This window comes from Pyrus communis, chromosome 9 (assembly GCF_041283825.1).
Source record: "Pyrus communis isolate YQ-2024b chromosome 9, ASM4128382v1, whole genome shotgun sequence".
Classification (NCBI taxonomy): Eukaryota; Viridiplantae; Streptophyta; class Magnoliopsida; order Rosales; family Rosaceae; genus Pyrus; species Pyrus communis.
In genome coordinates, this window is record NC_142573.1 from 6,164,613 (window position 1) to 6,180,487 (window position 15,875).

Below are 15,875 nucleotides of genomic sequence, written 5' to 3' on the forward strand. Positions count from 1 at the left end.
GACCGAACCGGACCGAGCCCATCCCTAGATTAACATATAAAAAGGTCCAATTGTCAACTACCTTTTGTTGAATACAACAAATATTTTTATATGTTTTTCTACTTTGGGAAGTGGATTAACATTAAAATAAGGCTTCAATTGTCAACTTCCTTTTGTTGAATACAATAAATATTTTTATATGTTTTTCTGCTTTGGGAAGTCGATTAACATTAAAAAAAGGTTTCAATTGTCAACTTCCTTTGGTTGAATACAACAAATATTTTTATATGTTTGTCAACTTAGGACTTAAATTTCTTTGTTTTTATTTTCAGTTTTCTTCTCCCTTTTTTCTGTCTAAGATTTTTTTTTTCCTTTGTTTTTTAATTTCTTTTTAATCATTTTGTTTCAAGCTTTCAGGGTAGAGATACTCGAAGCTTGGCGAAAGACGAAACCTTTCTAGCAGCTGTGAACTAGAATTTTACAACTCCATCGGTAATTATTTTTTTCCTTTAGTAATTAATGTAATTTATCTAATTTCCTTTACTGATTTGTTTGTTTTTTTCTTTGCTGATGAATCAGGGAATATCCATTAAATATTAAAACAAAACTAGAATATGAATTTAAATTAAATAAACGGACTAAAATAAATAATTAATTTAACACTAAATTTTATTAAACTTTAATTGTTCAAAGATTAAAGTTCAAAAACTCAATTTCTCAAAATTCAATCGACAGTTTGCAACTTTTGTCTCCAATAACTTTTCTTAGTGTCTTCCACTACTTTTCCTCCTAACCAACAAACCAACCAATACCAGATTTCAAACCCACAGTTTCCACTCCTTTCCTTATCAAACTTCTGTCTCATCAACTTTTATTATTGTGTCTTCCACTACTTTTCCTCCTAACCAACAAACCAACCAAGGAAAAGGATCATCGTCAGATTTTTTTTTTTTTTTTGAGGATCTAGAAAATTCTTTAATTGTATCCGTTTATCTTACATTATGTGATTATAAATTATTTAAAATTTAAAATTTAAAATTAAATATAAATAATACCTAACAAAAATTGATCGCAGGATATACAATGAACGAACACAATCACGAAATTCCTAAGAAAAAGATCCCTGATCCTTTTCCACCAACCAATACCAGATTCAAATTTCAACAGTACAAGACAACCAACTGACCAAAAGTGATGAAAGATAGAAACAGGGCTTTGTGCATGCAAGCTGGAAAATAATATAAAATTCAAAATGAATGATGGCCGAAGGATGTGTTGTGAACGGATAAGAAGAATCTCGTAGAGATTAACATATCCATGCTATACAAAAAAGGAGGAGACCGGCACTTGTAAGAAGAAACAGACTCCAGTACGAGGTGAGGAAGCTAGGCTAGAGAGAGAGAGAGATGGAAGAAGTTGAAAGCAGAGAATGGTACTTGGCTGCTTATGCAGCTGAAGGTGTTCCAACTTCTGATCATCTCAAACTCCGTACGGTCACACTCTCACTATCCCCTGATTCCATTCCCGAACAACATGTCATTCTTGAGATCCTCTTCATTTCCGTCGAGCCATATTTACGCGGCAGAATTACTGGCCGGGAAGATGGGCTATACAGCCCCCAGTTCAACCTTGACGAGGTTCGTGCATGAATACCAGAGTACATTCAATCACACATGTAACATGTGTTGCAATGTTGTGATTTACGGCTTAAAATTAGAATGATGCATAAATTAGATTTGTGTTACCTATTTTGTTTGGGTGTCTCATTTGAGTTTGGATCTGACTTCTTGGTTAAATTCCTTGGTTGGTGATGAGATTTTGTTAATTACTTATTCGATTAGAATTTAGATTTACTTCCAACTAGGATTAAGATTCTCATTGTAACCTAAGTTCTATACACTATAAATAGGACTTTAGGATTAGTTTATTTTGTGTCTCACCTTCAGTTTAGAGAGTTTTCTCTAATTTGGTTTTGGATGGAGATCACCGTTTGGAGTCATGAGTGGCAAATTCATAGCTCATTCGTCTGACAATTTGATAAGAGTCAATTTGTGAGCTAAAGAGTTAGAGAGCAGTTTGGGAGAGACTACTCTGTTTGTTTTGGGTTATCTACTCATTTGGTTTAGGGTTTGTAATTTGTGGGTTTTTTTTTCTTTTTTTTGGGTCAAATGATAGGTTTTGTTAGATTAGATTTTAGATTTGCCACCATGCTGTCATGTAAGGGCTCAACTCATTTCCACCACTATAGTAAATGGGCACTTGCTAATTTGTGGGATTTGAGTTGTGAGAGTCAAACATTTTTTTGTAATCTCTGTTTGTTTAGTGAATTTTCTTGTTGTGTTTCACCTGTGGACGTAGACCTTACGCCGAACCACATTAATCTCCATTGTTCTTATTTTGAGACTCTTGTTTCTCCGATTTCGCTTACGACATTGATATTTGATATTTTATTAGAATTTACTTCCATTTGCACATAAAAATAGAACATGCAAGCATGCTTAAACATTGATAACAAATTTACTATAATTTATTTAAGCAGGTAATTGCAGGATTTGGGGTTGGAAGGGTAATTCGGTCAAAAGATAGTAATTATGTTGAAGGTGACATAGTCGTCAGTGCATTCACATCTTTTGCTGAATATTGTGTGGTACCATCCCAGTTCGTAGCAAGAAGGATCGATCCAAATAGTGGGATTCCCTTGCCTGAATATATCAGTTCGATAGGTAACAATTTTCCTTCCCAATTTCTCTCCTTTCGCATTTTCCCTAGCTCTGGTAGACGCAACAACACTCCTATTTTAGCCTCTGCACTATAAACCGGACATTCTATCATTTTTCAGCGGTTACTGGATTATCAAGAAGCTCAAATCAGAGTGCGGTTTCGTATTATTTCTTTTACTTAAAAATAATTCAAACGAAAATTAATTGTGTCATGGCTAACCCACTGTGGATGATAAAATATAGGGGTGCCGGGGTTTGCAGCATGGGTGGGAATTGAGTTGCTGGCAGACCCAAAACCAGGATCCAATGTGTTCATTTCAGCTGCTGCAGGGGCTGTTGGAATGTGTGCTGGACAGTTGGCCAAGCTCAGAGGATGCAGGGTCATCGGAAGCACCGGATCAGATGAGAAGGTAAGTAGTTTAAATTTTAGAAAATGCTCTAATCTGTCACTAATTCAAAGTGAATGAAATACCACTGTTTCTCCGATTAAAAAAAAAAAAAAAGAAACATCACTGTTTCTGTCACGTCCTGATCCCGAGATACGCTTAAGATCGATATGTGGCAACTGAAAGTAGCAGTATAATAATAAATAGAGTCAACTGAGACTTATACCTAATATACAATAATCAGCGAAAACGAAATTACAACAAAAGGAAATAAACACCACTATCGAGTGCATTGAATAGCTACACCTTCGAAAACCTCTTCTATAGCCGCTACCTATTACCCTGCAAAACAACTCTATGTCGTGGGATTGGCACACTAGGCAAAGCCAAAACACGAATAAGTTGCGAAGCTTGTGTGAGTGACAATAATACAACATAGGTGTTTTAAAAACAACATTTTGCTATCCTTTATAATGGCAATTTAATACCAACTGCTTTCGGCGGTAGGACAATAATAAAAAGGCCCCGCTCCTTGTCACACCTCGAACCCGACGTACGTCTAGGATCGACACGCAACATCACTAAGTACCTATATCTAACATACCCCGCTTCTGGGATATGGACAAAGCACAACTCAAGCTTCAAATTGCGTAGTGATTTTTGGTTTACTCTATGGCTGCATCTAAGCTCTTTGTTAGACTACCTACGTCCGACTGGATCAAGCCATTCGAAGTTCACCATTTGTTAAACTCTGAACTTTTCGTAAAACACTTTCTAGCAGACAACATAAAGTACCACACTACACATCAACCATAAGCCAAACAAGAGTTGTCATCTTGCCATTAACACACACATATGTTTTCCAACACCATTCCACAATCATGTCAATTAATAACTCATACAATACACCAAAATGCAAGGCTAGAGTGACATGGTTCGGCCAAAGCCTACATCTTTGAAGAATGTGATTTCAGACCACTTAACGAAATCCAACAACATCGGGTTCCGAACCACTCAACGGAACCAAAATACCAAGCGAGATTCCAGACCACTCAACGGAATCCAAACCAGGATACGATTCCTGACCACTCAACGGAACCGCGAAGTTGAAGGGATTCAGGACCTTTCAATGGAATCCAAGTAGATATGATTCTGGATCACTCAACAGAATCGCAAAGTAAAATGGATATCAGACCACTCAATGAAATCCAAAGCAGTATACGATTTCGGATCACTCAATGAAATCGCGGAGCATAAGGGATTTCGGACCACTTAACGGAATCCAGACGAAGCAGGAAACTGAACCACTCAACGGAACCCCAGCAAAACCCAGTTCTGGACCAGTCAATGGAACCGAGCGGAAGTCCAAGAAACATAAAAAAGGCTCGAAGAAACAAAACATGAATCATGTGCTCAATTTACAAAGGCTTAACGAAATGAAACAAAGAACAAGTACTAAATTTAGAACGGGTCAACGAAGCGAGAAATGAAACAATATCGAGGTAAACAAATCTCCATGACAATGGGTTAACGGTCTACTACTAGCCCTTATATTTAACAAACAATCCAACATGCATTTCAAATCACATTTCACAAATATTCCCAATGCACAAGTCAAATCACATTTCAAAATAACAGATCAATGGCTAATTATTAAAAATCACATTTTAATAGAAAACACATTTATAAAACTAAGTCATCACCACAAAGGATATTAAATACGAAATCAAGGTAATAACCATATCACATATATTAAAGTTACTCACTAACCAATGTAGGCTCACTAGACTTCACCAACGTAGGTTAAAGGGAAATGACCAGGTCGACCGGCTCCCTCTTCTCTCATTCCTTTATTTCCCCTATTTTCCTTCCCTCCTGATTGGCCCGTCTCTCCTTCATTTCCCTCATTTCTCTCTTTATCTCTCCATCTTAGCCACACACGTGGCACCAAATCAGTGCTCCAGCAAATCTGGAGCCTTCTAGATAATGGTCAAATGGCCATTTCGCCTATGTCTTTGCTCTTTTATATCTCATTCGTTATAGCTCTATTTGGAGAATGGTTTTTGCCTACACACTCATGAGATCGAGCTCTATCCAAATATGTAAATAAAAGTGTCAAAAGATATAGGAATTAAATACGTCCTTGAAAAGCCCGTTTAGTTCATTAAGGGCGTTTTCGTCCTTTTACTTTTTGAAAAAAAAAATTATACGCCGTAATTATAAACGCGTCGAAACTAAGAATACGAAATACGTAATTTTAAATAGTGAAATCCAGGGACAAGATTTCCTACTCCCAAAGGGCCCATCTCTGACAAGGAAATAAACGAAAAAATCTCAATTTTGTGACACGATGGCTGTTCTCCACTAACCACAAGGATACATGGACTATATTTCAACTTCAGTGCTATTGCTGGAGTGATAGGCACATGCTTCTCAATACTGATTTGTATGAAATTAGCACGATCAAATTCTTAGTGGTAATCATCAACTTTATAATGTTTTAATAATAGCTCACGCTATTTTAATGATCTTCTTTATGGTTATGCCGACGATGATAGACGAATCTGGTAATTGCTCTGTTCCAATTTTGATAGGTGCCATCACTCATAATTTCTCGATTGAATCCACATAAGCATCCAACCGCCCTTTTCATGATTAATCCACATAAACACTCAATAATCAATTTCACATATACAATAAAATCATAGGGCTAGAGCCACAAAGATCACAAAGTTCAGCATTCCAAAACCTCTCAAGGAATTGGATAACAAGGACGCACAAAGTAAGGTTCCAAAACATCCCATGGAACCATATAAAAACCATGCACAGGGTTCCTGAACCTCTCAAGATACCAAAGTAAGGTTCTATAACCCCTCATGAAACCGAACAGAAGTAGTGTTCCAGAATCACTCATGGAAACTATGCACACGGTTCTAGAAACCCTCATGAAACCGAACATAAGTAGTGTTCCAGAATCACTCATGGAAACTAGTGACAATCAAGCAGGATTCTAGAACCATTCATGGAATTAGAAAGAAAGGTAACACGCTAGGGATTTAATATCCACACATGAAACAAGAAGGGAGGTACACTAGGTATCGGTCATCTACTAGCCTTCTTAGTTCGCAATTATTTCAAATATATATGTATATATCTCATTTCACAAAGCAGATCGATGACTGGGTAATAACATTTGTAAGTCCATGTTATACGCCTAGAGTATATAACGAGGAAATTCCATATGCAAAATACTCATCACATAATATTAAAGTCAACTCATTTGGAGCCTAACGCACTTCTAGAATCAATATAATTGAATCATCGTGCAAAACTATGTGCACGTCATTGAACGTTATGTGTCCCTGATGGGCCAACAACGCTCATATAGAACCTAATATCGTACATAACTCTCCACTAGGCAAACTTATGAAACTGATGCGCACAACAAGGAACCGTGCTATTTGCATGTAAATCGAGACACACACCAACACGTCATCGTGATGAGCCAACTAAGCTTCATCAAGCCTTAACAACTTTTGATTCTAATTTCAAGACGATCTAACAGTCAGATTGCCATCAATTACGAAAATCATACGACGGTATAATTATCCCAAAAATCAAATAATTGAATTATCCTATCCAATTTCAATATGAGCTCAGGACATCGAGAATGTCTCAATGTCCAAAATTCATGTTTTCAAAATTTTCCCCATGAGCCACCGTGTGCGGTGGTTTTTGGCAAACAAAAACCCAGTTTTCTGACTACCTCCAAATAATACCAAATTTACAGGAATATAGAGCTCAATAGAAGGAAATTTTATACCTATGACGAAGTCTAAAAGTGGATGTAAGATGATCGATTTCACAGGTAAAGGCAGAGGAGGGTGCACAAAACTTCACAACATCGATTCATCGCCTATGTTGGTTTAACATTTTCCTCTTGGGATGAAGGGCTACAAAGCCCAGGTGGTGGCGTCAGTCACCTTTTTGCAGATTCGTTGGAATATGGGTAAAGGTCGCCGAAACTAGTTGGTTTTCGTGGATTTTTGTGGCCTCGCACCATCATGTACAGTAGTCAAACAGATGGTTCTTGGATGAATTTTGTAGAGTGAAGTATGAGCTTCAAGATAGTGGTGGTGGCACGGTCTAATTTTTCATTAGTTGGCCTGTATTCGCATTTGAAACGGCTTAAGAAACGGGTCGGTGTTGTCGACTGGGTCACGATTGGGGTTCTAGTGCTGGAAACCGTTTAATTTTGGCAGATCCTCTTATAAAAACTTATTATTATAATGTCTAAATTACCAAATTGCCCTACACTTAAGCCAGTGTTTAAAACACCGTTACCGGTGGAAATATCGATATGCAAATTTGTGAAAATATCAACGAATGTATCAAATATCGATATTAATATCGGTTGCCTTCGATGGAAATGATGAAAATTTAAAATGAAATTTTGGGATTGTCAAATATTGGTTTGGAAGAAATATAAGAGTTTCTCTGATATTTAACAGATGTGTCAAAAATATCGAAATATCTGTCGATTTTGGTCTAAACTTAAAAGTTTCTCCAATATGAGGTGAAGTTTAGACTTCACCCCCCATTTCCATATCTTTCTCTAATATTTTGTATATTTCCATAGAAAGATAGATCGTATCCAAGAAATTTTAAACACTGCTTAAAACTTCTTTGTTTCGAGTCCAACTTGTGAATGGTTTTTCTCTAAATGCTCGTGGGATCAAATCCACCTCCAAATGCGAAAGCAAAAATTAAAATGACTAAAATGCCCTTGAAATTGTTTTTCTCAAAACTATAAAATAAATAAATAAATTCTGGGATGAGATATAGTTACATTGTTTAGAAGTGAACAATCAGTTAGTTGCTTAAGTGGCATTTCATTCAGTTCGAACAATAATAGTGGTAAATTAGAGTATTTTACAAAATATTCTAGAAATAATAGATTATATTTAGTTTTCATTCCATTAGAAGTTTATTCATCTACACCAATATCATTCTCAATGCTGTGGTGGTTTCTCGTCCCATGTATTGTCCCTGACTGAAAATGAGTTAACTTTATACGTTAGTTTTGTTGGTATTTGAGAGTTTACTAACTCAACACCAAATGATGTGGGTGATAGGTTTACAAACTCTATCACACCTCTCACTTACACTCTCAATAATATTGGACAAACGAAAGGGAATAACAAGCTTGGGGATAACAAACACTTTGAAATATTAGAAAGAGGGTTTATAACTCTTTTGGAGCTTACAAGCTGAAATGGAAATGGGAATTGGATTTAATGTTTCGGATGATACACTCACTCATTTAAAGCCTTACGAGAGGCTTATTTATACATTCCAAACAGCAAAGAACCACTCAAGTGCTTTAAATAAAAAAATACAACAACACATACAACCATTCAAACAGATCAAATGAACTTAGAACAATCTGGCACACACACATGCAGCGACAGATGGTGATTACCATCTTTACACCCTTTCACATATGCACCAGCTGCTAGACACTTTTACACACATGCTCTGCATCATTCCTTGCTGTCTTTCAACACCTTTCGGCTAGCACATGGAGGAGACTTTGTTCTTTGTAGCTGGAAAGAAACAAACAGCTAGCAGCAACATTTTACAACCTGTTTTGATTTGAATTTCCAACACACCTCATCAAATCAAAACGCCTTCATTCCTAGCATTTCACGCAGTAGCCGGAATGATTCAATTGGCAATGGCTTTGTGAAGATGTCTGCCACTTGTTCCTTGGTGTGACTGTAGACAAGTTCAATTGTCTTTTGCTTCACATGGTCCCTCAGAAAATGGAACCTGGTATCGATGTGCTTGCTCCTTCTATGTTGGACTGGATTCTTAGCAAGCTTGATGGCTGAAATGTTATCCACATGAATCAAGGTCGATTCTTCTTGTGAATGACACACTGATTTCAACAGATTCCTTAACCAAATTGCCTCACACACGGCTGAGGCTACAGCTACATACTCGGCTTCACATGATGACAAGGCAACGATTGACTGCTTCTTTGAAGTCCACGAGAAAGCTGTTGAACCTAGAAAAAAGGCATAGCCAGTTGTGTTTTTCCTTTCATCTTGGTCACCTCCCCAATCACTATCCGAATAGCCATATAATTTTGTATCTTCACCAAAATTATAAAATAGACCAAAGTTTAGAGTACCTTTTATGTACCTTAGAATTCTCTTGACAGCAAGCCAATGAGACTCCCTTGGTGTTTCCATGTATCGACTTACAAGTCCAACACCATAAACTATGTCTGGTCTTGTGATTGTGAGGTACCTTAGGCTTCCAACGAGGCTTTTGTACACTGTTGAGTTTACAAACTCACCCTCTCCTCCTTTGGACAGCTTCAATCCAGTTGCGACTGGGGTATTGACAGTGTTGCACTTGTCCATATTGAACTTCTTCAATATGTCTCTCATGTACCTTTGTTGAGAGATGTAGATACCATCACTTTCTTGCTTCACTTCTATGCCAAGAAAGTATGACATTAATCCATTGTCAGTCATCTCGAACTCACTGAACATTGATTGCTTGAACTCATGGAACATTGCCTCATTGTTTCCTGTAAACAATAAATCATCTACATAGAGACAAATAATTAAGAACTCCCCTTTTTCACCATTCTTCATGTAAACTGAATGCTCGTATGGACATTTCTGAAATCCATTTTGGTGAAGGTAGCTGTCGATCCTTGAGTTCCAAGCTCGTGGTGCTTGCTTGAGGCCGTACAAAGCCTTCTTCAAACGATACACCTTATCTTCTTCTCCTTGTACTTGGAAGCCTTCCGGTTGTTCCACGTACACTTCTTCCTTAAGTACTCCATTAAGGAAGGCTGACTTGACATCTAGTTGATAAATTTTCCATTTATGATGTGCGGCAAGAGAGATTAGCAATCTTACCGTGTCAAGTCTCGCAACTGGAGCATAGACTTCATCATAGTCCACTCCATACTTCTGTTTGTAGCCCTTTGCTACAAGCCTTGATTTGTACCGATCCACACTTCCATCTGCAGTGCGTTTGATCTTGTACACCCATTTGACACCTATAGCCTTCTGATTTGGTGGAAGTTTTGTCAACTTCCAGGTGTCATTCTTCTCGATGGCATGGATTTCTTCTTCCATGGCTTTCTTCCAATGATCCTCCTCCACAGCTTCATTGAATGATAGAGGTTCATGATCAGCATATAGGCAGAAAAGATTTGTTTCTTCTCCCTCTTCTTGTCCATAGATCTCAGTGAGACTCCTTAACCTTACTGGAGTTGATGAACTGCCTTCCTCACTGGATGTAGGACCACTCCTTGCATTTCTATGCACTGGTTTTGTTGTGCCTATTTGAGTTGGTTGCAGCTTGACTAGTGGTACAACTTCTTGTTCTTCAAAGTTTGTGGGAACAACCCTCTCCTTATTGACTTCTTTGTTGTTCCACTTCCATGTCTCTTCTTCACTGAAGATGACATCTCTACTAACCACTAGTTTGCTAGTTAGTGGGTTGTAGAGTTTGTAAGCTTTGGACTCTTCACTATAGCCCACAAACACACACTTTTCACCTCGATCATCGAGCTTCCTCCTCTTGGCTTCTGGAACTTGAGCATATGCAACACATCCAAAAATTTTGAGGTGTGCAACATTCGGCTTGTATCCACTCCAAGCCTCTTGTGGTGTCATCCTCTTGACACTCTTTGTTGGACATCGATTCAACAAATAAATCGAACAAGCTACAGCTTCTGCCCACAATTCTTTTGGCAAATTCTTCTCCTTAAGCATGGATCTTGTCATGTCAAGGATAGTTCGATTCTTCCTTTCAGCTATCCCATTTTGCTGTGGTGTATAGGCAGCAGTCATTTGATGCCTAATTCCTTGCTCCTTGCAGTATGCTTGGAACGCATTGGAGGTGTACTCTCCACCTCTATCTGATCTCACGGCCACAAGTTTGTGGTTGCTCTCAGCCTCTGTAAATGCCCTGAATTCCTTGAAGACTCTTAGGGTAGCCGACTTTTCCTTAAGAAAATAAGCCCAAGTTTTTCTGCTAAAATCATCAATGAAGGTAATGAAGTATCTATTACCTCCATATGACATGGGATCCAATGGTCCACATATATCCGTGTGTACCAACTGCAGTGGTGCCCTTGCTCTCCATGCATTACCAACAGGGAATGATAATCGTGTTTGCTTGCCAAGCACGCAGCCTTCACATATTTGGTGTGTGGTTTCAATCTGGGGTAGACCACGCACCATTCCTCCACTTGACAACAATTTCAGGCCATTGAAATGAAGATGGCCAAAACGAAGATGCCATCTCCACGACTCATTTTCAATCTCACCAATGTTGCAACTCCCAATCTTTGTGTTTAACTTCAATGGGAACATACGGTTCTTTGACATTTGAACACGTGCAATGAGCTTTCTCCTTGCATTTCTGAGAGTGAGAAACATATTCTCCATATGTATAATGTACCCTTTCTGGAGCAATTGACCAATGCTCAGAATGTTGCTCTTCATACCTGGTATGTAGTAGGTATCGGAGATGTATTCTTCTCTACCATCCTTCTGGATGATCTTGATCTTCCCTTTGCCTTCAACTGGCAGCCTTGAGGAGTCACCAAGGCTTACAGATCCATAGGCCTCCATTTTGAGTTCGGCAAAGAACTCTTTCTTTCCACACATATGGTTACTTGCACCAGAATCCAAGTACCAAACATCTTGTTGGTTACTAGAATCATGGTGTGCTAGTAAGACTGTGAATTCCTCACCATTATTTCCACTTGATTCTGCCAAGTTGACATGCCCACCATTTTTATATGAACATTCATTTGCATAATGTCCATATTGCTTGCAACTGTGACACTGGATATGCGCCTTTCCTCGAGTAGATCTCCACTCTTGAGATTGTCCTCGATTTTGTGCATAGCCACGCCCTCTTCCTCGAGCACGTCCTCGGCTACGGTTGGATGAGCTTCCACGACGTGAGTCCCACTGCCCACGAACCCCATTTGGTTTGTCAATATTCAACTTTGACTCCAAAGCTTGCTCTAGCGTTGTGGGGCTTGCATTATTCTGAATGCGTTGCTCGTGAACTAGGAGGGATCCTAGTAGCTCTTCTGCGCTCATTGTCTCCAAGTCCTTGGATTCTTCAATGGCAGTCACCACATGTTCGAACTTGGATGTGAGTGACCGGAGTATCTTCTCCACAACTCGTACTTCATCGAGTCTCTCGCCATTTCTCCTCATCTGGTTTACTATTACAATGAGCCTTGTGTGATAATCTGAGATGCTCTCTTTTTCATTCATGTGAGCAGTTTCAAAATCTGCTCGAAGTGACTGTAACCTCACTTTCTTGACACAATCTACTCCTTTGTAAATCGTACTGAGTGTGTCCCATACTTGCTTGCTCGTTGTTGCTTCTGCAACTTTCTCGAACATTGAATCTTCCAGACCCTGGTATAGAAGATACAGCGCCTTCTGGTCCTTCTTTCGTAAGTCCTTGAGAGTATTCCTTTGTTCTGCAGTATATGCGGCTTCTTGCTCGGCAGTGGGTACAACATACCCACCACTGACAACTTCCCACAACTCTTGTGATCCAAACAAAGCTTTGAATTGGATACACCATTTTTCATAATTTTCTTTCTTTAATATGGGAACTTGGAGTTGCACTAGATTTGACGCCATAGTCGCTGCACTTGCCAGAAAGGTATTCTGGCTCTGATACCAAATGTTGGTATTTGAGAGTTTACTAACTCAACACCAAATGATGTGGGTGATAGGTTTACAAACTCTATCACACCTCTCACTTACACTCTCAATAATATTGGACAAACGAAAGGGAATAACAAGCTTGGGGATAACAAACACTTTGAAATATTAGAAAGAGGGTTTACAACTCTTTTGGAGCTTACAAGCTGAAATGGAAATGGGAATTGGATTTAATGTTTCGGATGATACACTCACTCATTTAAGGCCTTACGAGAGGCTTATTTATACATTCCAAACAGCAAAGAACCACTCAAGTGCTTTAAATAAAAAAATACAACAACACATACAACCATTCAAACAGATCAAATGAACTTAGAACAATCTGGCACACACACATGCAGCGACAGATGGTGATTACCATCTTTACACCCTTTCACATATGCACCAGCTGCTAGACACTTTTACACACATGCTCTGCATCATTCCTTGCTGTCTTTCAACACCTTTCGGCTAGCACATGGAGGAGACTTTGTTCTTTGTAGCTGGAAAGAAACAAACAGCTAGCAGCAACATTTTACAACCTGTTTTGATTTGAATTTCCAACAAGTTTATGATAGTGAACAAACAACACTCCATGTAAATAAAGGAAAGAAAATTGGTTTGTTGTTATTTTATGGTCAATTATTTAATTTTGGTCACCTAACTATTACACATCAAGGCATCTAATTAACCATCTTAAGAAGTTGATGAAATATACTCATGTCTGTCGCCTACTGCTCAACTATTTACAGAAACTCGTACGCTCGTGTGTGTGGCCGGTTGTTTTTCCCTTTTTGGTTTTTTATATATATTCATTTTTCTTGAGCTTATTTGAGAGATTTCTGGTGGAGCCAAAACTCTAATGTATTTTAAAGATTTAATTGTCTATGATTAAGGTCTTCCTTCAAAGAATCTCTACCACAAATCACTCAAATTTAAAATCATACGACCGTTTAATGTAATAGTAGTCATTTTAGTGTTTTTTAGGAGAACCGTATTCGTGTATTTTATTTATTGTAATTGGATGTTTAATGATTTTATATTTGTCTAATATTTTGCAAAAATAATTGAATTAAAATATAGACAGTTCAAGTATATAAAATGGACATTATACTTGTTTCAGGCCCCATTAGCGCTAATATTGTGTAGTCTAGCGTTAGTCTGCATTCTGCACCATTGACACTAGTGCCAGGAGTACTACATTTCCGTGCGCCACTATAAGTTGCATTGATATTTAGAATGATCCAATAAACCACGACATGACAAACAAATATATATGAATTATGAAGATGATGTAAAGTATGGAATTGGAGTCGACGATGTCTGAACTAGAAAATAAATAAAAAAATTGCTTTCATAATCCACTAAAGCTAGACATGACAAATTAAGCGAACGAAAAATTAGTAGTTAAGATTGTGATGTACGCATTATTATCGTTCATTTTTGCATTGAAAATATTTTTATTAGGGTTCACTCATTGGAATTTTGGCAAAAATTAGTAGTTAAGATTGTGATGTACGCATTATTATCGTTCATTTTTTCATTGAAAATATTTCTATTAGGGTTCACTCATTGGAATTTCGGCTTGTCGCCGTGTTATTAGGATTTATACAGTTGATCTTAATAAGTACAGAAAATTCTTAGTAGAAGTGTAGAACATGGATTCTTTTTATTTATAGAATGCTGATGAATTAAATAATAATCTCATGAACTATCTTATATAGTATTTGATATGATGATGCCTTCAAACACAATGATGTAAACCTCTGAAATTTAACACATAGACTTCTATAACTCTGATTGATTAATTTGCCATTTCCAATATTGCTGATATTTTGTGGTTCTTAGGTGAGGCTAATCAAGGAGGAATTTGGATATGATGATGCTTTTAACTACCACACAGAGACAAATTTTGATGCTGCTTTAAGCAAGTAATTAAATTAATACTATCATTTAGTAAAATTAGGATTATGATGATTTTGACGAAGCGTACATGAAGACTCATGTGAAAGATTTCCTTATAATTTGCAGGTATTTCCCTAATGGAATCGATGTCTACCTTGACAATGTTGGCGGTGAAATGCTTGAGGCTGCTCTCAACCATGTCAACAAGCATGCCAAGGTCCCTCTTTGTGGCATGATATCTGGCTACAATAAGGTAATTTAATACCATTACTATCCTTTGTCTATTTAATTTTCATGATGAAATTTTAATGTTTTTCTTAGAATAAAGTGTTAGTCAATTTCTTTGAACTCAATTAGATGTCTCAAATATTTTCAATTTGGCTAATATTTTGTAAGGATGATCTATGAGGTGTAACTTGAAAAATAAAAGGTTCGGATCGTTAAAGTTCGATATGGTGTGAGTCCCAACTCTAATCCCTATTTTTATAAAAAAAAAATAAGAATCTCTTCCCTTAAAGATCTCCATATATATATATATATATATATATATATATACACATGTACTTTAATTGTGTGTGAGGATGACCCAATTGCACATGCATCAAAAGACGTTATTGGAAATTTATGGATCTAGACATGTACACATGGTCGTCCGTTTCTCAACTGCAAAGCTCGTCTCTATTTTGTGCAGGTTTGGACTGAGAGAGAGGGGGTGAGGAATCTGTTGAATTTAGTCTGAAAGGAGGTGAATATGCAAGGGTTCATGGTGGGTTCATACGTGCATCGTTTTGGAGAATTTGCAACCGAGATGGAGAGCCACCTAAAGCAAGGCAAGATTGGTTATTCTAAGCTCAAAATCTTCCATGGAATTGAAACATTCTTGGAAAGCTTGGGGTCCCTCTTCACCAGCTCTAATGTTGGAAAAGTTGTAATCCAAGTCAAGTGATTTTTTTGGGTTGAAGTAAATCTATGTTAAGGCATTAATGCTTCATGAAAACGATCTAAATAGGACATGGCTTTTGGTTTGGGAAATTCAAGTCTCCAGAATTGGCAACTTCTTAAGAATTTAAAAGCGTTTGTACTAATTATTTTCAATAAAATTATTTGCACACACAAAA

General features: G+C 37.6%; 1 protein-coding gene across 2 annotated transcripts; it reads left to right on the forward strand.

Moving 5' to 3' along the window:
* Positions 1–1,141: 1,141 nt before the first annotated feature.
* LOC137740012 (2-alkenal reductase (NADP(+)-dependent)) lies at positions 1,142–15,875 on the forward strand. 2 transcript variants are annotated; one of them, XM_068479796.2, is made up of 7 exons: positions 1,142–1,616; positions 2,519–2,702; positions 2,819–2,851; positions 2,943–3,109; positions 14,701–14,783; positions 14,884–15,010; positions 15,449–15,875. In XM_068479796.2, exons 1-7 carry the CDS (start codon positions 1,386–1,388, stop codon positions 15,494–15,496), a joined length of 873 nt encoding a protein of 290 aa, XP_068335897.2. In that variant the 5' UTR covers positions 1,142–1,385; the 3' UTR covers positions 15,497–15,875. The 2 variants fall into 2 exon arrangements, with proteins under 2 accessions (XP_068335897.2, XP_068335898.2); XM_068479797.2 differs by lacking the exon at positions 2,819–2,851 and having other exon boundaries at positions 1,197–1,616.

Coding starts and splice junctions, on each gene's coding strand:
- LOC137740012 (XM_068479796.2), top strand. CDS start 1,386: ATGGAAGAAGTTGAAAGCAGAGAATGGTACTTGGCTGCTTATGCAGCT. Junction 2,852..2,942: donor ATCAAGAAGCTCAAATCAGA/GTGCGGTTTCGT, acceptor GATAAAATATAG/GGGTGCCGGGGTTTGCAGCA. Junction 14,784..14,883: donor TTTGATGCTGCTTTAAGCAA/GTAATTAAATTA, acceptor TATAATTTGCAG/GTATTTCCCTAATGGAATCG.